At 43.4% G+C, this 19,970-nt stretch overlaps 1 protein-coding gene across 1 annotated transcript in view; it reads right to left on the minus strand.

Moving 5' to 3' along the window:
• MBOAT2 (membrane bound glycerophospholipid O-acyltransferase 2) overlaps window positions 1–17,724 on the minus strand; it is a 92,123-nt gene extending 74,399 nt beyond the window's left edge. Inside the window, exons 1-2 of the mRNA XM_027455207.3 lie at window positions 17,504–17,724; window positions 2,194–2,339 (exon numbers count right to left, since the gene is read on the minus strand). Coding sequence (XP_027311008.2) covers window positions 2,194–2,339; window positions 17,504–17,575 — 218 coding nt within the window. The 5' untranslated portion in view covers window positions 17,576–17,724. The remainder of the gene's footprint in view (window positions 1–2,193; window positions 2,340–17,503) is intronic.
• Window positions 17,725–19,970: the final 2,246 nt, after the last annotated feature.

Below are 19,970 nucleotides of genomic sequence, written 5' to 3' on the forward strand. Positions count from 1 at the left end.
TTACCACAACAGATCTCAAATAAGGCCAACACTATCACCCGTTTTGTACCTCTTCACTACATTTTTATATTTATGCTTAATTTTTTTCATATTTAAATATAATTAAATATAATTTTCATATATTGATTTTAAAGGAGCTAGCAGAGCACTTGTGGCAAGCCATTGCCAGTGATGAAGGAACACAGTCCTCAGTAAGCTGATTCTCACTTCAGGTGCCTCTCACTCAGTGCCTCTGTAACATATTTACATGTGCTCAAGTGACACGCTAATCTGGTTTGGGAATTTTTCCCCATGAAAAGCAGCCTAAAAAGCAGCTAATATTCTGTTATACTGACACTGTGGGATTTTTTTTTCCAGCTTATCAGCCATTTCCTAACTTCACTCCTCATGCATTCACATGGAAATGTCTTCAAAGCAATTCAACCAGTTCTATCCAACTATAATCCTACAAAATCTAAACATGAACTGAGGGACGACAACCCACTTCAGTATTAACTGACCTTGAAAATTATGACTTTTTATGGAAAATAAGATCCAGTCTGCACTTGCAGTCATGATTCACTACTAGCGAGTCTCATCTATGTTATAACTACCTAAATTCTTCCTGTCCGACATCACCATCACAAGCATTACAAAAAAAAACAAAACATAAAAACCTCAAAAAACATTGCTCAATATACAATGGGAAATAAAGAATTGGTACAGGTGAAACAAATACCAACCTTTTAGAGTAGGTACTTTTAATATCTCACTTAAACTATGTTATATTCTGCCTTTTTAAAAAGCCTTTCATTCCAAGACTATAAGAAAAATATTTAGTAAAATACAAGTTCATAGTCAAAATAATTGCTCTAAGTATGATACAAAGCAAACTAGAATAACCTGGATCTCTACCACAGTGTATGACTTTTCTGGTTTCTTTTCTAGGGAATACTGCCAATGAGAGTCTTCCATAATCTTTATTTATGTCTGTTGGGATCGAAGGTTCTTTCTTTCTTTCTCGAGCCTCCCATCCACAGCTTGAGTTACGAATATTTGGTAGCAGTTAATTCCAAGCTTCAGTTAATGATTTTTGTTTCCAAAACAATGGATACAGAACGAGCTTCTAAAGCTTACATGGCTCTCATGAAAGCCACACACATTAGCACATCTCCTGTATCCTTCTTCTCATTTCCTGCTAAGGGCTGTAAGTCTTTGACATCAGATCACTGTCTCAAAGCAGAATAAAAGAACCAAAAGTTTAATACGTGCATGGGAGTTATGCAATTATACAAACAAGTAAATTGCATATATAAATCCAAATAATAAAAGTTACTGATTTTTGTTTTCCAAAATTTAAAAGTAATATCTACCAACTAATGCGGGGAAGCCTCTGCAACGTGCCAATGTAGAGGCCAAACCTGTGGTTTGGAATTCCAGATTTATTTATGCGCACATGGTGTGTGCACAGCCACACGTGCACATGTTGCATGCATCTTCCCACCTGCACTCCAGCTTGAGGGAAAGAATTAATTCCCATAGTTCAGCAACATTTTACAGAAGCCGGTATAAATCTAAGCCCTCTATACACTTAAAATTAAGAGAGCAATTTGTTTACCGTGCAATAGAACTAAACTGGTTCTTAATTTATCTTAAAACTACTTGGGAAGATATGAGCCATTTCCTAATTTTGAAGAGAAAATATTACTAAACCAGAAGTATTCTCTTTATAAACCCTACCATCCTTCTGTCTTGCTATGCTGCACGAAGATCAAAATATGGAAGCAGCAATCACAGAAGATTTTCTGTATTTCTGGTTACTTTTCCTACAAAAAGTCAGATTATATTCAATATTCAGAAAAGGACACAGTGAGTTAGCTCATGCAGAGCATATTTAAGGGAAATTTTTAGCCATCACATTTTGCAATGCCTCAAGAAAATACTTTCCAAGCAAGTTTACAGAAAAACTGGTAAAAATTAAACAAACTGCACCTGTCCCATCCACCCAAAACCCCAGGAAGAGATTATGTTAGTTATCAGCTCACAAATTGCAGGTCTTTCAAAACTCGTGCACTGCATCACAAAATTTAAGCCCCTTTCTGGACATTTGCAGCAGCTAAAAAACCACAGCTAATACAATTCTTCATATGAAAGATGCACCCACGAAATGATAAAATTACCAATCCCTGAGAAGTGAAATGAAGTGCAACTTACCATCCAAAACAAAAAAGTGCAAGATAAAGGCCCAAAAGGGTTGCAACAACGTGTCTTATAAACGGGCTAGTTTTGCTTGAATGAAGGTATGTTCGAAACCAAATAGCCGCGAGCAAGGCAAACAGTTGGCACACTACAAAGTTGACCTGTATAAAAGAGAAAAACAAATTCTCACACGCTTGTGTATTAAAATTTTACAAAAATATCTATGAAATATTAGTGATCTGCATAACTTTCAGCTCTCCAGTGGCTCTTGTCACACCACATCACCTTCAGAGCTTCTCCTAAGAGCCAACCCTCCATAAAATACAAGCCAATCTTCCCATGAGCTATGAAGAAGAAAAGGTTCATCAAACCTTTACAGGCAACCTGTGCATGTACCAAAAAAAGAAGTTGTAACTTCTAAATATTTTCCTGCAGGTTTTCTGTATACCAAGCCAGCCTTCTCTCAACCATGGAATCACTTATACTCTCCCAGTAATGCAACAATACGGATTTGTAGGGTGGGTTTTTTGTTCCCTTTTTTTTGTGTGTGTTTTTTTTTTTTTTTTTAAATTAGCAGAACTTGGAAATGCATATCACATACACACATCACTGGCAGACCACTTCCATGGCCTAGGCAGAAGCAAGGCCCAAGGCAGCGTACTCCAGCAGTATACAAGCAGATGTGGTACATGCTGCGTTGCTTTCCTCTACAGTCGAGTGGATGCTGAAATTCCTCCTCCCTTCAGGGCATTTATTCCAGAATACACAAAGTCTCCTGCATATTACTTATTTAAAGGCACTAGGATACTGAAAGCAAAAGCAGAATTAAAAACACCAAACCGATGAGTAAAGAGAAATATTCTGAGTGTGGCCTTGAACAACATTTAACAGTATGAACACACAACAAAGAAATAATTTCCTGAAATACAGCAGCTGCTACCAAAACTGGCCCAAGCTACAAAAAGCTGGATGAATTCCTTTATTTAGAAAGGAGTATTTCCCACACCACTGATTTTCTCCTTGCTAGAAAACTGCTTAACAACTTGGTGTCTAAGAGCAGCATCCCAAGCAAGACCTTGGGGAGCAGTGCTTTGGCCGGTAAGCTCATTTCCACATGCAGCATGCTTGGCTAGCCCTCAGCACACCAGTTTTAGCCTGTTTGATGTCATTTAAGTGAAATGTACACTTAATCTGAATTCCACAGGGCCCAACAGTGACACTATTTTTATGTTTGTGACAGCAGGGCTAACACTGGTGCCTCAGCCACACAGGGAACACCGCTGGCACCCTAACACAGCCGGCCCAGCCCTTCAGTTCCCTGCCAGGCTTCAAGCAGGAACAGGTACAGGTGTGACAGTGCACAACCATGTACGTGTTTCAAGTAGGAATTAATTAACACCAGCTACCTGCAGAACTCATTAACAGTTTCATAGATGCCCTGTTTGTAAATTCAAGGAGAACTCCCCTTTTTCCATACAACTCTAAAACTATCAAGAGTTAGCAGGGAAAGAAGCTGGGAACACAAGGCTGTTAAAAACAAGAGCATGTTCCCTAAACCAAACCATTACACACACTTAGCCATCCATTCTTGTACTCCCACATTTACATTATGCTTTTAACGATATCTGAAAAATCCTAAATGAAAGAGGAAATATCCTGTCAGGGCATAACTTGACCTGTTTTCTCTCCATTATATGTAATGATGCAAATGAAACAGATTTACGGCTTGGGATGAGCCTGTGGATTTAGTTGAAAAGGTTCATACAAAACAGTCAGGTTTAATGAGCCCCTGAGAAAAAGGAACAAACTGATGTTTTAAGGAGAGAGCAAGAAAGAAAAAAATAGAGCCAAAGTAATTGACTATGAACTCAGTACTGACATTTGTTTTGAATATTTATACAGAAATGATGCTACGTGTGCTGCAGCGCAACCATGTTTCTGACCTCAAGAACTGGCACTCCTGATGGACTTGGACAGGGAAGAAGACAGAAAAAAATTGGGACAAATACAGAACACAAGCAAGGAGAAGAGGCAGATATACACCACCCAGAAATCAGTGTGTTGGCTGCATCTGGATCAATTTGGTGCCTCACGATGCCCCTCTTTCTGAGATTACCCCTAAAAGCAGGGCAGCAAGACCTGGGGAAGAAGAGTCATCACCTGATGACCACAGCAAGGGGGAGAAGCTGAAAGCTACACACCTCCAGGTCAGCCTTTACACGTACCTGCTTCTGGCAATACTCTGCTGCTCTGTTCTGTTCTCCACCAGCAGGGTTTCTGCTTCGTTCAGCAAATGGACAACTGCCAAGTCTTTGCCCTCACCCTACAGCCCATTAAATACTTACATCTGCATCCTACGCTGAATACAAAGCCTTACATCTCCCCAGACATGTTTATGCAGATCTGACCACAGCATGGAAGACTACACAACAAAATCCCAAAGCATGCAATAGATGCCCACTACTTTTGGCTGTGGGATTTCAGACATAGTGTCTAGTTTTTTAGTCAATACTTTTAACACAACTTCAGCTGAAGCTGTGCTTCGAAAATATAACTTCAGCTGCTCTTATGAATATTCAACACTCCTATAAATAAGGCCCAAAATACCGCAAAATGCAAGGAAAACTGAAGATCATCCTTATGACATTTTCCTATCATGATTTCTTCATATCACCAAAACTCTGTGGTGGACACAGAGGTGGAAAACAGCCAGGCACTTACACTCTCAGCAGGGAAAGGAGCTCACGTGGAAGAGTTCGTGACCTCTGCGGGGCTGCATGACAGCTGTATTGATCATCTTCATCTGATGCTTGCCATGACTTTTAAGCATATGATATCACAGGCTAAATATTCACTTAGTATGCATTTTGAGTATCTGATTCCTTACATTTTCCAAACGAATCAAAACCCAGCACCTCTACCACAAAGTCCATGCTTCTATCTAATTGCAATTACCAGTTGTTGCTTCCATCCAAAGGGCAGATTTCTACCACTTTCCCTATCCAAAGTAGCTACTCATTTCCATGTGGAAATGAGGACAATCCCTTGCTGATAACATAGGAGGTCAAAGGAGAAACAGAGGCTCCCAAATCCCATCCTATTCACTTCACATTTCAGCACCTAGAGTGTTTTAGTGAAGATCAGGATGGCATCTGAAGCAACTCGCCCAATCACCCTCGCTTAAAGATGCTTCAGCATGCGTTGTACACCAGTCCAAGTAACACAACTCATATAAACATATCTTTTTTTTTTTAAAGCTGAATCAGAAGACCTGTTCCAAAGGGAAATGGACATTTAGTCTATGGACTAGAGCTAGGCAGGTTTAGGTTTCCCAAAATCATTACAGCACCAGTGCTGGGTCCTCAGTGCCAACAAGCTCGTTCAACAGGTACTGCCCTGCAGTTCTTACCAAAGTGAAGAAAGCCAAAAATCAGCATTCAGCCTTTTCTTAATTATAACTCCCATCTTAACCCAGCATCAAGCTTCAGCAAGAACTCCATGCTGAGCTACATGAAGATCTGCAGATATACAACTTGGCTTGAAGCAGAGCCCAAAAATTATCCAGCTGGCTCGAGGACAAAGAGAACAGCCACTCAGACAGCAAATGAGGAGGGAGGTACGAGGACAGAGCTGGACATCATCATCCTGAAAGTCTCCACAGAAAACACGTGGAGCCAAGCAGCTCATTTGTTTGCAGATACTACATCCAGTAACCTCCACATCTGGAAACAATATACTTGTGTACCTTCTGCTAACTTATGTCAAACTCCTATAACATCTTGAGCACGGGCAGAATAAAACTTAAACACCTCGTGATTTGGTCAGGCTTGAGCAGAACACCCACCAAGAACAAAGATGATGTTCATGAAAGCAGGACGATTGATTCCTCAAACCAAGCTCTAACTTGTCTCCCCCTAGTCATAAAAGCCGTCCCTATAAGCAGCTCTCGTTTTACTGAGGAAATAGAAGTCCCAACCCAATGAAGTTCAGACTTTTGGGGGTGAAACTTGTTTCTCCATGCATTGTCTCAGTTTTTTTCACCCCTGCAGAGTTGTAATTTAGCAAATTTATCAGGAAAAAATAGAATTTTTGGCCTCCTCACATTACAGGTTGTACCAACAGCTCAGCTTATAGTGACAGTGACACCAAAAAGTCCCAGATAACTTTCGATTACATCTTGCTGCATAGGCATGGAGAAGAATAAAAAAAAAATCTTACAACAGTGACGCAAATTATCATTTGGCAGTGATTCATGTAGGTACCTGTTAAATACCACTTTGACACACTAAGCTGTTACAAAACCTGTTGTATGTATTCGAGCAATTGAGAATTAAATCTGTGCAAGCCCAGCTGTATGGCCAGTGCAACTGATAAGCAGGTTTTGTGCCAAACGTAAGCTATCAGGACAAATTCACAGTTTCAAGGTTTGGGCTATTCTTCCTTAGCTACTCCAGCAAATCCATTATACTATTAACTATGTTAAACTATCTACATCATAAATTTCATAAATTGCATACACTCTGCAAAAAAAAGTCAATAGAAAGTTTATAATAAAACTTAAAAAAAACATTAATTTTAGCCTTTTAAAAGTTTAAATGTAATTATGACATGCATTTGTAATAGAAATTGTTTCTTGGGAAAAAAAGTGTTTGAGAGAACAATTCTTTATGTAAAGAGGAGGAGAGAGGTCAGTGACGGCTCAGAGGGATTTTCATCGTTGAGAGGGAGTTTTGGCAAAACATTTGATTTCAACAGTAGAAATCGCCAACCTTCTGACAGCAGCATCTTTAATAAACCATTAGAAGTGTTTTAAAAGTCCATGTTAAAATGAAATATAGGAGATTATTTTTCTTATGAAGCTCGTTTTTAACATACTGCTGTGCGATTTTTATGTAGTAATTAAGACTCGAGGCCCAGCTTCCTCTTCACATCAGCGATATTTCAACACCAAAAGCCAAGCGTCGCAGCCAAGCCCTCCAGCTCCTCCTTCACAGCACAGAAGGCATTCGTCTCATTCCGAAGAGCAGCCAAAGCAGCAGCAAGGGATGCTACCGATATAGCTGATTCCTAAACTGGATGGCACAAATTAATCGCAGCAGCTCATACAGCCTACATTCCTCAGAGAAGCAGTAATATTGTTGTATCAAGTTCTGCTCACCAGCTCCTGCAAGGCACCGCCAGGTGGTCGGACATACAACACACACGGTAAGGTACCTTAGAAAAGGTACAGGGAGCACCAAATTAAGATTGAGGAGATCCAGGTTTTACTTTCTCCTCTGCCAATGATCCACCCAAACTCCCCAAGAAGTCACCTCCTTTGTGCTTCTTCATTTTCTTATTTTTTAAGAAGTCTGCTCTGATCAGAAGATAAAAAACCCTGTTCAAACCTGTAAGCTGCAATGAGTGCCTATGGCCTCAAGAACACACTTTTGATGTATTAAAGTCATTTTTTTTTTCTTCTCAATTCTTCATTTGAGAAAAAAAGAGCAATTTAGTTCTTATTTTCCCTCATGTTGCCATACAGTGGTATGTATCTTCCATGGAACTGAGTTTTTTTGAGCTGCAAGACGCCAGCATCACTCCTTATCTCCTTATCTAGCCTTTTTTTGGTTCATCACTCTATCTATAGCCATTTTTTGGTTCCCCATTCTGTCACAGAAACAAAGTGATCTTCCTTGTTTCCCACATCACCCTATAGGGCTAGTAAGCAAAATACATTGAGCATTATTCCTTTTTCTTCTGTCTTTTCAACAACTCTGGTTATTGGAGAGCAAAGCCAATCAAAACATTTTAGAGTATCAATTATAAAAGCACTTTGAAGAGAGCTCTTGCAAGAGCTAGCAAATTAAGACAGAGTAACATACATTTTCTTTAAAAAGAAGCACTGATCTTCAAGCTGAGGCTTGGATTTTTTTTTTTTATAAATGTTATTAGCAGCAGCATTGTAAACACAAACCCTTCCAAGCATCGCATGGGGTGACACACACTTGTCATAAATTGCCAAACCTTGCTGTAACTGGTGAAGCGTCAGTTATGCCTGGTTTCTCAGATGTCAGCATTAGCTCGTTCTTGCTGCCAGTTAAGTCAAAGCCATTTCCCTTCCCACCAAAGCACTGAGCGGAAGACTTGAAAACATCTACAGATGTTCCCCAAAATCTCCTTTTCACACAGGAGAGCTGATGCTTCTCCACAGCAACCGCAGAGCGGTACAGATGGATCATCTGCTGTCCAATTTCTAACCTCCATCCAGTGTGACAGAAAAGGAACAAACAGCTTGTACAATTAGCCAGTAACTGCCTACTGCCAAACCACTAAGAAACAAAGAGCGAGAACAATTATTGGAAAGCAGCAATTTTCCAACTATTCCCCTCAATCAAAAAAAAGCAATCCCATGGCAAGAATCTAAATCAAAGTACTTAGTGATTTTCCTCAACTTCTTGGGAAAAGTTGGAAAGAATTCCAGAGAAACAGATTAAGTTGAAGGATATTTGATAGCTCAGTTCAGAGCACATTTCTCTAACTGGCAGGAAGAGGCAGGCATTCCTCTTACAACTCAAAGCTCATAAATCCTGTGGCAACGCTTTCAAAAAGTACATTTTTGGTTCAAATACCACCAAGCATCTTCCATGATGAAGATTTAACTAAGTAGCACTCTGCCTTGAAGTCTCAACCTCACCTCACACGTGAAATACAAGGAAACAGATAAGCAGCAGTGGTTATTTTGGGTAATATCAGTACGGGAAACGCTGAGACACCTCGTTCTTTGTAGCAAAGGCTGTGTTACTCTATGTTCATACAGCACCCAAGGAGGAGGGGACAGACATTTTCAAGCTGGCCTTCAAGCACAGCTCCTCTCCAAGCAGCCCGTGCTTTAGGTCTGTGCTCCAGCCATTGTCCTTCAGCACTGCTGGCAAGTGCTTTTCAACACCACACTAATATACTTCATACGAATTTACTGGCAGCTGGAAGGACTTGCTCAGATTCTGGATGCTGTCTTCCCAAGCTGATTTTAGTCCAAAACAAAAGACAGACATGGCATACGTTAATAATAGTATTTCTATTTCCAGTATCAACTTCCAGTTTCTAGCATGCAATTCTTCAGCATGCTGGAGAACATCCTGAAGAACATGATGGAGACCCCAGCAATCTGGTTCGTGCAGTCAATGAGCACCAAATCCAGCCAGCTTTCCAAAATAGTGCTTACTAAATCATCGCTCAAGGTATTAAAAAAACATAACACTAAGGGCTTACAGTAAAATCATGGATGTGTTTTACAGTAAAAACAACCAATACTCACTCATTCATCAAGGATGGGAAGAGGACTGTTGAAGGATATCCTTTCTGACCAGCTCACAAGGACTCAGCATTATAGATACTGAGCTTTGAACAGCTACATAGTCACACCAACAGCCAAAATCCAGGAAGCAAGTTTGCTTCAAAAGGTGAAAATTGGAGTAAGAATGATGTTTTGTTGTTGTTGTTGTTTGTTTTTTTTCCCCTTCCTCCCCCTCAAAACTGTAGCAGCCTAACACTTCTGGTGAGCAGAAACTGGTCTGGGCAGGTAAAGATTGCAGATTACCAAGGAAAAAGGGCTTGCACCATCGAAACATAACACTCTGGGACTGTTTGGAAGCACTCTTTGTCAACACAAAGACCAACCCTACAACTGAGTTTTGGGAAGTGTGCCTCTTTATCACATGCACATCACAACTAACACCAAAATCTCTACTGAGACAGCAACATGCAAGATTAAATGAGAAGCTTTTAATAGAGTATTAAATACTCAGAGCCTGATTTAAAAAAAAAAGTGACCAGTTTATCAGAACTCACTTTTCTAGCTATTTAAAAAGACAGCAAAAAATTACCATCCATGGGAGTATCCTTTTCAGATATAAGCAGAAGCAGACACATTCCCAGACAGTACTGTTGTGTTCTGCTATGTGAGAAACTGAAACCGAAATGCAGCTCAAAATAAGCAACACAAACTTACAAAGGAAGACCCTTGTTTATAAAGCCTGCAGAAATCCAGCAACAGCACTAGGCCCTTTACTTAGGGAGGCAAACAAACGTTCCACATCCCCAAAACATAATTCAGCCTCAGCGTTCTCCATTTAAAAAGGGTTCAGTGCTCTCTCCCTTAAATAACCACCATCTACCTCAAAAAGTCTACTTCTCCACTTCCATTTCCCTTCTGCTCTTCCCAATTTGGGATCACTTAGAACCACAGAATGGTTTGGGTTGGAAGGGGCATTAAAGATCACCTGTTTCCAACCCCATGCCATGGGCAGGGACACCTCCCACCAGCCCAGGTTGCCCAAAGCCCCATCCAGCCTGGCCTTGAACACCTCCAGGGATGGGGCATCCACAGCTTCTCTGGGCAGCCTGTGCTAGGGCCTCACCCCCTCTGAGTGAAGAATTTCTTCCTTACATCTAATCTAAATTTTCATTTGTGGCAAGTCAGCCACCCCCAATGCCTCCAAGTGCCAAACAGCCCCGTACACTCCTGCAATACACCCTACAAGCTGCAGAAGCAATGGGCACTACCCAGAGCTGTAATTGCTTTTCAACTTAAGCATTTTAAAAGGAAATGGAATTAAGTAACACCTGATAACTCTTAAGCAACAAGTTATGCCTCCACATTGAAATATGTTCTCCAACTTCTTATATTTAACCCCACAGCAAAACGATTAGGAATTCTCTACAGGGGAAGCATCACCAGTGCAGAATGTAGCCCCGCAGTTATTCAACCCAACATGCTGCCCACAAGCACCAAAACACCAGCACCTCCGTCTTCAGCTTAAGCCACTTTCAAAGTAAATAGAAACTCTCAAATCCCGGCTAGGGCAGTAAAATTGCACTATTACAGCCAACCCAAAATAGCTCCTTCCCCTTTGGATGCATTATTGCAGAACAGGAGGCAGAGGTACAGATCCCTTGCAAGGAGGGCTGAGCTGCTGGAAACCATTTACAATACACAAAGTGAAAGAGCCAGACAGCTCTGCTCACTTCAACGAAAGCTAAAATACAAAAAAAAAAAAATAAAAAAATTATATCTACCAGCTTAAACTACGTTTCAAGGTAAAGAAAGTGAAATATCTGTAACTTAAGAACTGCATCAATGTGCTTTTTAAAATGCTGTACCAATGCACAGATGAAATAAACAGGCTTTCACCTGGCTACCTGCAATTTCCCCGCCTTCTGAGAGAAAACAAAGCCCCACAGCCTAACCTCCCTTGGTCAGAAGCTTGGGAAATGAGTGAAAACCTGGGCAGCTGTTTCTCACAGAAAGCCCAGATCACCCAAAACAAGAAAGGTAACGAAGACGTGCCGTAATTAAGGCTGCAAAGCAGAGCTTCATCAGGTCAGAACAGGAGCAGGCAGGCAGGAGTTAAAAATCAACAAACGCTGAGGCTAATGAGGGACCAAGACGACTTGTTTCATCTTTAGCCCTGTTCAGAGCGCCCTTTAAATCAGCACTGTGCCCACCCCAGCCCGCAGAGCAGAACCAGCCCTACAGCTGCAGTGGGATTTACAACAGCACCTCTTCAAAAACAAACACCAAGCCACACAGTAGCAACTGCACTTGCAGTAAAATAAGCTCCTCTTGTCATCTTCAGAGTGCCTTAATGCTTTTTCTCTGTTAGCCTGGTCTCTGGCCACCCCAGCATTTCTTTTCAGCATCCCAGGACTGCAGCGTTCCCGTGGCAATTTCAGAGCAGCACTGTGAAGGCAGAAATGACTTCTACTCAACTCAGGAAGCTTTTTTTTTTTTTAAATACCAGCTAAATGAATTGCCTAAGGAAGGGAAAAACAGTTTGACAAAACAAAGCAGGTGACTCCAGGCTGTTCAGGTAAAGCCTGTTTATTTTAGATGCTTACTGCAGAAACCCCGGGCTGGAATTACGCTCGAGTTTTTCCACTACTTCACATAAACCGTGAGAAATCCCCACTCTCAACATGAGCAAGGCAGTACCAACATGAAAACTCACTGCTGCCTCCGTAAAAATTAAAGAATTGAAGTAGACATATGGTTTATGTCTTTGCAACAGCGTTCATCAGTGTCAAAACCAGAGGTTTGCACCAAGACTTTCCTCCACCCAGCAGCTGATCCATCTTCTCCAGCAGCGTATCCAGTGTCTGTCGTCTTTTCTTTTCCAGTTCTGTTGCAGCTCCCGCTCCTTTTTTCAAGGCAGTCGCTTCTCCCATTGATTTTCTTCTCTTTTATTCCAACTCCATCTTTCTCCACACCTCTCGCACGACAGAGCAATTCCAACCAGCAACACCCAGAGAGTTAAGTCAACACCTGAGCACTAAATTCCATTAAAAGGTGTCACTGCAGAGAGACTGGACCCACAAAATGATGCATTCCTTCCCTTCCACTAGTTCAAGGGAAGTTAAGAAACAGGTAAAAATATCCCTGCACTTCAGTGGCAAGTCTAAAATATCTGAACCATCCATTCCTTGGGCATGGCACACACAGAAATGACATGGGCACTTCCTTTGGCTTCTTTTCACACCCTGCAGCCTGTGTGGATTGTCACAGGAGATCTTGCTTTGCTTCACACCCTTCATTCTTCCGACTGCTGCCAGCAGCAGATAAGGAAAGACCAGCACAAAGCAGGGGCAGAGGTTTTTCGTCCTACCGCTCCCTTATCTGCGGTGTTTAGATTTTACACACCCATCAATACCACTCTTACTCACTTCTATTACTCATAAGTTTCCTGGGTTACATCGGGAGGGGAGAAAAATCAATATGTTGCTTCATATTTCACAGCTACACACAGAATCAATGGTAAGGAAGAATAAAACCTGGGGTACTCTTCACTTGGTCTTTTTATTTATTATCAGTGTTGTAATTCTTAATACAAATGAGGTCTAACACAAATTCTGGATGGCTAGACAAACTCTTTAATTTCTCCCCTATATTTGAACAAAAAGGCTTTCATTAGACTAAAGCATTTCAGCCCTCAGGAGGCTACGTTAGGTTGCCTGGGTAGAAAACAAGGGAGACTAAGGCATCACAAATGCCTAAAACTTTGGAAAATAACAAGAGATGTGTGTCCAGATGCTTCCTGCAGGCAAACTGGGCGCATGCTGCTGCTAAGCAAAATGATGCCCCATACCAGCTCCAAGCCTGGTCTTCTACACAAGCTCCAGCTGTGGCTCATCTCTGAAGCATCCAAATAAAGTCAAAAAAAAAAAAAAACAAAAACAGATACATCTCACCAAACATATGCATATATGAAGGGGGAAAAAAATAAGATTTTGCCTACTCTTGAGGACAAGAAGGAGAAAGGTAAAGGCTCGGCGTGCATCAATACTCACTGTTTGCAGGCCAAGCAGTCAGGGCACGTTGAAAGGAACTCAGGCAAACCCTCTGCACGGGGAAATGCACGCTGCAAGTGATGTGAAGATGCAGCAGGCTTGCCTGCAATCTCTAAATTAAGGAAGTTTATATGGTTCATGTAGCTTTTTATGCCTATTCTTTAAAAAGGTCAGTCTAGATTCTGCAAATCTTGGTAGCGCTCATGTAGAAAATTCTATCTATTCTACACAAATAAGCAAATTATTCAAATAAAAGCTAAAATTAGTGTGGGAAGAGAAAACAAGTAGAAAAACAGCAAGGAAATTTGGTGACTTGTGTCGAAAAACGCTGCTTATCTTTATTTCTTAAGTGAGGTGTATAACCACACACAATATTTTATTCGATCCACATATCTCCACATAGCTACACCACGGCTACACTCTTTCTTTTATCTAGCAGATGATCACTACAGTTAGCTGATCCAGCTCCCCAGCCCAGAACTGCAAATCTCAAGATCAATCTCTCAGACAACCACACCGACAGCTGAGGCTCACGTATTGTGGTTACCGACCTCCCATCTCCCTGCCAGCTCCTCCTTTACAATGGTTGGCTGTTTCTATGGCAAATGAACCGCAGGAATATTTCAACTAATTTTTGCCAATTTTCAGACAAAAAAAAATTTTTGCTCCCTCTGGTGGAAACAGTGAGAGCAGAGATTAAGTTCTGAACTTGACTTACCCCGAGGAGACCCAAAGCCAAGAAGAAAGCTCTGCTCTCCTAGGACCATTCTCATCTCAGCACAAATTTAAATGCCTCCAATTTAATGGCAGAAGAGTTGATACATCAGCAATAGAAGCTATTTGCCAAGATATACTCAGCAAGACAGTGCCAGAAGTAAAAATGAACCACAGCCCAGCACGCTATCCTGTCAAGGCTTCACCTCGGAGAAGGAAGAAAGCAGCAGACACACAGACATGACAGGAAAACTAGACAGCCAAGAAAACTAGAAGCACAGGTGAGAAACAAGACAGTAATAAAACACGTGAAATTGCAACCCTGATGCATTATGCAACATAGAATCCCCAAGCAGCCATCCTTTCATGGTAATTCTCGCCACACTTCTCTTTATCTGTAAGGGGGAGGAAGGACGTTACTTTTATTCCCTCTCTCCTCCAACAAGACAGAAGGAGAACAGCGGTGCAATTATGTGCGTTCACTCTTCATTAACTTTAAGGACCCAAGAAGACAGTTGTCATCAACAGGACGCTTCCTTTGCTGAGCAGCAAACTTTGGTGCTCCAAGAAGTGAAAAGACAGATCTTACATTAGGCTTTTCACCCCCATGGAGTGCAAAAAACTTTTTGCTATGACAAAATACACAAGAAGTAGGCAAGTTTGTCTTCCCAAACCTACAGAGACTCTTCTAGGTTGTTGTTCATACCAACCATCTTCCCTAGATGCAAAGGGCTGCAAGTAATAAGAACAAAAATCCTCTTTAATAAGGGAAGCAGCCCATGAAGAATGCATTAACTTTTCCAAGCAGACAGTTCAGTTACCTCAGTGCAAGAGAAGAGCTAAAGGAAGGGTTAACACCGCGGCAAGTTATCAGTAACACCCTGTTGGGGGATACACACAGAAGAGGAAAACGAGTTCTTCTCCATTCCAGTAGCTAACTGGTACTCTGGTACCAAGAGGAAAAGTCGAGGAAGAGCAATCTTAAAGAAACAAAGCTTTTATCTGCCAACACAGCTGGGCACAGAGGAGATTCTTCTTCTTACAACTATGCCAAAGGGCTCCGGTGGAGCTGTCACTCCGCATCTTCCACACTGGTCCCTAACTGGCATGTAGCCAGTCGTAGGTCCGTGCCCCCAGCTCCACCAAATGTGAAGTCCAAAAGGAACTGATTCCTCTCGCTCAACCACATGAATTCTGATCTGATTGATTAGATTGAAATTAGAGAGAGAAGCTTCACCTTTCACTGAAGTTTCCACTTACATTCCCTGCCAAAAAGGCGAGCTTTTCGGGCCGTTTGTTTGAATACCCAGGCAGCAGAGAAGCACTGACACACGCTATCTGGATTTGGCTCCCAGACTTCCACACCTCCGCCCTCGGTAAAACTTTAGGGCAGGATAATTACAGAACCTAACGGCTTAATTGTAGATCATGGCATTTCACATATAATTAGCATCTACTTGTGGTCAAAACCAAAACATACAAGTGGAGAAACAAATCTCGCCCATCTCTATCCAAGTGCTACTATTGCACATCGCTCTAGAGCCCCCATTTCAAGTACCTGCTTGGATTAGGTAGTAGAACAACCTACTTACTAATCAGAACCCCCTTTTTCTTCTTTTATTTCTTTTCTCCTCACACACACAGCTACATTTTCATCCTGGTATGTGTATAGTATCACTGAATGCCACACATAACCCTTGAGCACACACACAGAGTATCAGCACTTTCTCTTCTCTGCCCTCATTCTCCCCCACGTTTGATTTGATTACACTGAACACATTTCACATTCTTCCTGTATTACAAGCTTACGATCAAGACAGACTCTTAAGCTGAGAGGTTACAGAAATCTGACTTTGAGTGTTGGGTTTTTCGCTTGTTGTGATCACTTAAAGGTGCATTCTCCTTAGTGCTGCATAATCCTATAACCCTTCAATTCATGCTTCAGTCACAAGGTTCTTCACACACACCTGGGCCTGCATTTTCTATGGTCCACTGATGTGGAAAAAACAAAACATGTATATTTTTAGCCGCTTATCAGAAAGTCTTTTAAACCCTGTGGTTAGCCACCCTCCATTGTGATTATCCCCCAAAGCTTCAGAGCTTCAAGCACAGCGCTTTACAAAACCATCTTGCCTTTCCAGGGGCATCTGTTGCAACACATTCAATACAGGGAAGTTTTCCAGGCTTTGATAAAAAGTAACTTCATTACCATCAAAATGCCATATCAGCAGGACTTAAAATAAATTGGGTAGAAGCAGCACCACGTCACGAAGCCATTAAATTTATGGCTGCTGTTATGAATAGATAATTACACGACACCAGCATCACGCCACGAAGAGAGGGTCACCTCTTATTATTTCTTTTACGGTACCCTGAGGAAGTGCCCATTTAATGGCAATCTGTGTGTGGCACCTGCCTGGAAGGACTCCACAGGTCGGAGGCACGGAGCCATGTGGCACCACCAGCCCAGGATGCGGGCAGCACCGCAACTTGCGCACCACATCCACCCCACCAGCCCGGCTCAAATCCACCGGCTTTTGGCAGGTTTCTAGAAGAGATATTTCCGTAGGTGTATTTAACCTCAGGTTGCCTCACCTCCGTTTGAACAAAAGGAAGGAAAACGAGAAAAAGCACGTAGTTTGGGCACTTCCAAAAGTCACTAAACGCGCTCCTCGCTCTGTGTTTGGCATCCCATTGCTTTTTTCCACTCGTTTTACAGAGAGGAACCACCACCTCCCTCTACGTGAGGGCACCTCCTGACCTGCTCCATTCATTCACACGTTACCACCGATTATTTTTTCCCCCAAGAATTCCCCATAGGAAGTTCCTCGGTGCTGTAAGCGAGGAGCCACTTCCAAACCCCTCACACCTTTATAAGCCCCTATAAATATACATCCCCTATAAGCCCCTATATAAGCCCCTATAGGGCACCGTTCCCCCCACAACCACCCCACACCACCCCAATCCCCCCCAAAAGCAAAAAAAAATACAAAACCTCCACACAAAAATAAAATAAAATAAAATTAATTCCCCAGCCCCACCAAGCACCCCCAGGACCCCTCCTACCACACAATACCCAGCCACCACAGGCTGTGGCTGCCGGGGGGGCTCACCCCACACCCCCCACACCCCAAAAACCGACTCTAGGATCCTGGTCGCCCCCTTTCACCTCACAGGAGGCTGATTGGGGGGGGTGTGAGGCGATGAGAGGGCTCCGGGCTCGGTGCGTGCCCCCCCCCCCCCCCAAATGCATCAGCGGATGGCTGGGCGCTCCCCTCAGCCTCACCTGGTCGACGGGCAGGCGCACGGCGTTGCTGAGGGGCTGCAGCAGCGTGGAGCCCGTGGTGCTGGTGGCCATGGTGCGGCGGCGGCGCCCCGCTCCCCCGTGGGCTGAGGCCGGAGGCGGCGCTGCCCTCACCCGCCGCTAACGGCAACAACGGCGGCCGCGGCCCCGCACGGAGCCCTGACAACAAGGGGCCGAGCGCGGCCCCCGCCGCAGACTGACGGCGCCGCCGGCCAATCGCAGAGCGCGGCCGTCGCGGAGTGACGGGAGGGTCGGACCAATCGCGAGGCGTATCCGAAGGGTGTGGGAGGGGCCGAGCGGCTGGGCGGGAGGGGGCTGTGGGGAGGGGGGAGATGGAGGCGGGAGGGGCGGTGGTGGGGGTGAGGGGAGGGGGGTGTGCGGGTGGTGGCTCCGGGGAGGGGGCGGTGGGGATGGGGTTTGGGGATAATGGGGGTGGGTTTGGGATGGGGGTGGTTTGGGGATGGGGTGGGTGAGGTGAGGGGAAGCGAAGCGCAGGGCGGCCCCGCCTTGGCTGCGGGACGGTGAGGTGGGGCTGCGCGCAGGTAGCGCGCAGGGCCGGGGAGGCTGCCTCAGGGCGGCAGGTCTGGGGTGACAGCCCCCGGGGACAGCCCCCGTCCGGCTTCCCGTGTCCAGAGAGGGCTTCAGGTGGGCAGGGACCTCCCGAGGCCCCCGGCCCAGCCCCTGGTCCAGCAGGGCCACCCAGAGCAGGGTGCCCAGCACCACGGCCAGGTGGTGCTGAAGGTCCCTAAGGAGGAGACCCCACCGCCTCGCTGGGCAGCCCACACAGCACAGGAGGGCTCCTGGTGTTCAAATGAAACCTCCTCTGCTCCAGTTTCTGCCCACTGCCTCTTGTCCTGGCACTGGGCACCACTGGGCAGAGCCTGGCTCCATCTTTGCAGCCCCCCTTCAAGTATTTACAGACCCTGATGCCAGACCCCTGAGCCTCCTCTTCTCCAGGCGGGGAGCAGTCCCAGCTCTCTTAGCCTCTCCTCACAGAAGACCTGCTCCAGTTCACAGTATCCTAAAGAGTTCTCAAAAAAATCCAAAAATGGACCTACAACCACCCATTGACTTAAGGAGGGCTGTCTACCATAAGCCTATATATGTCTACCTATAAGCCACAGTTTGTGGTTTATTAAGGGCCTGCTTCTTACATACAGAAACCTGAAACACTACAATCCCAAGTGCCTTTCCAGTAGGTTCAGGCTAGCAGTAGTTTCCCTACAGAATCACACCAGCAGTAACAAACGTGTGTGTAGCACAGCCCTTCCTCCTGCCCAGTGAATGCTCTATAATGTGAAACAAAGAGAAGTCTTCAGTGACTTGATGCGAGGACATGCAGCAACCTCTGCCAGATGATCTCGTGCAGCAGGGTATTTATTAAATGTTTCTGGTTTAGTACTCTGCCCTGCTTTTATATCAGAGTTTTCTGTTGTGTTAGTGTTCACGTTTATTCTTGTAAAATCAGCTTTTACCTTTGTTGTTCTAAATGATGTAGAGAAGGAGCTTACAAAGGAACATACTGCCCTTATCTATAAATGCTTAAGAATCTTGACTCTCGAGAGAAACCTGGTTATTCCTTGCACTTTATTAAACATTCTTTTTTACAATTATTGTGTACTTTATCTGTAAGCTATGCTATAACCTGTAGTGAGAATTTCATTTTAAGTATGTGAAAGATGAAATGCCTTGTCCCATATCATGCCAACAGCCTGAACCAGTCTGGAATAGCATTGAGGTGGAGTGATTTGCATACCCATTTAAGTTCACAGTTAATGCTAATTGGTAGTAACTGGAAAATGGAGGTAAGTGTAATTATCTGAAAACATCCGGTGTTTCTCTTACTGAATTGAAGACCACACTCTGCACTTATGTTTTAGCTTCTGGTACGGTCTTTTGTCTGCGTTTAAAGAGACTGGTTAATAGGTACAAATAAGTGGTTTTAATTAGATTTCTTCACCGCGTGACAGGCAATTACAATTGTGGTAGCATCTGCAGCTTCAGAAGAAATTGCATGATGTTTTTGTAGTAAAGGAAAGAGAGCTGCTTTCAGAAAGAGAAAAAAAAAATAACCTCCACCTTTTCCCAATTAATTCTGAATCAGTTCATTAAATCTGAGCCTGCAAATGTATATACATGTGAGTAACTTTAGGGGAGTGCAGTACCACTAGACTCAGTCTGCATTAGCCTATACATATGAATATATGCATATAAAGACTAAGCTCATTGTACCTGCTTTAATAAGTAGACATATACCTACGCACAAATCTTTGGAAATCTTAACCTAAACATTCTCACATGAAACTGCAGAAGGGCTGCTTTAGAGAAGGCTGATAGCTAATTCTGAATCATAGTCTAGTCACAAGGAACGATTCTGGTGCATCTATATAAATCCATGGAGGTGGTGTTACTGAGAGTTTCATGAAATATTCCCAGCAAGTAATTGACC

The sequence above is a fragment of the Anas platyrhynchos genome, chromosome 3 (genome assembly GCF_047663525.1).
Source record: "Anas platyrhynchos isolate ZD024472 breed Pekin duck chromosome 3, IASCAAS_PekinDuck_T2T, whole genome shotgun sequence".
Classification (NCBI taxonomy): Eukaryota; Metazoa; Chordata; class Aves; order Anseriformes; family Anatidae; genus Anas; species Anas platyrhynchos.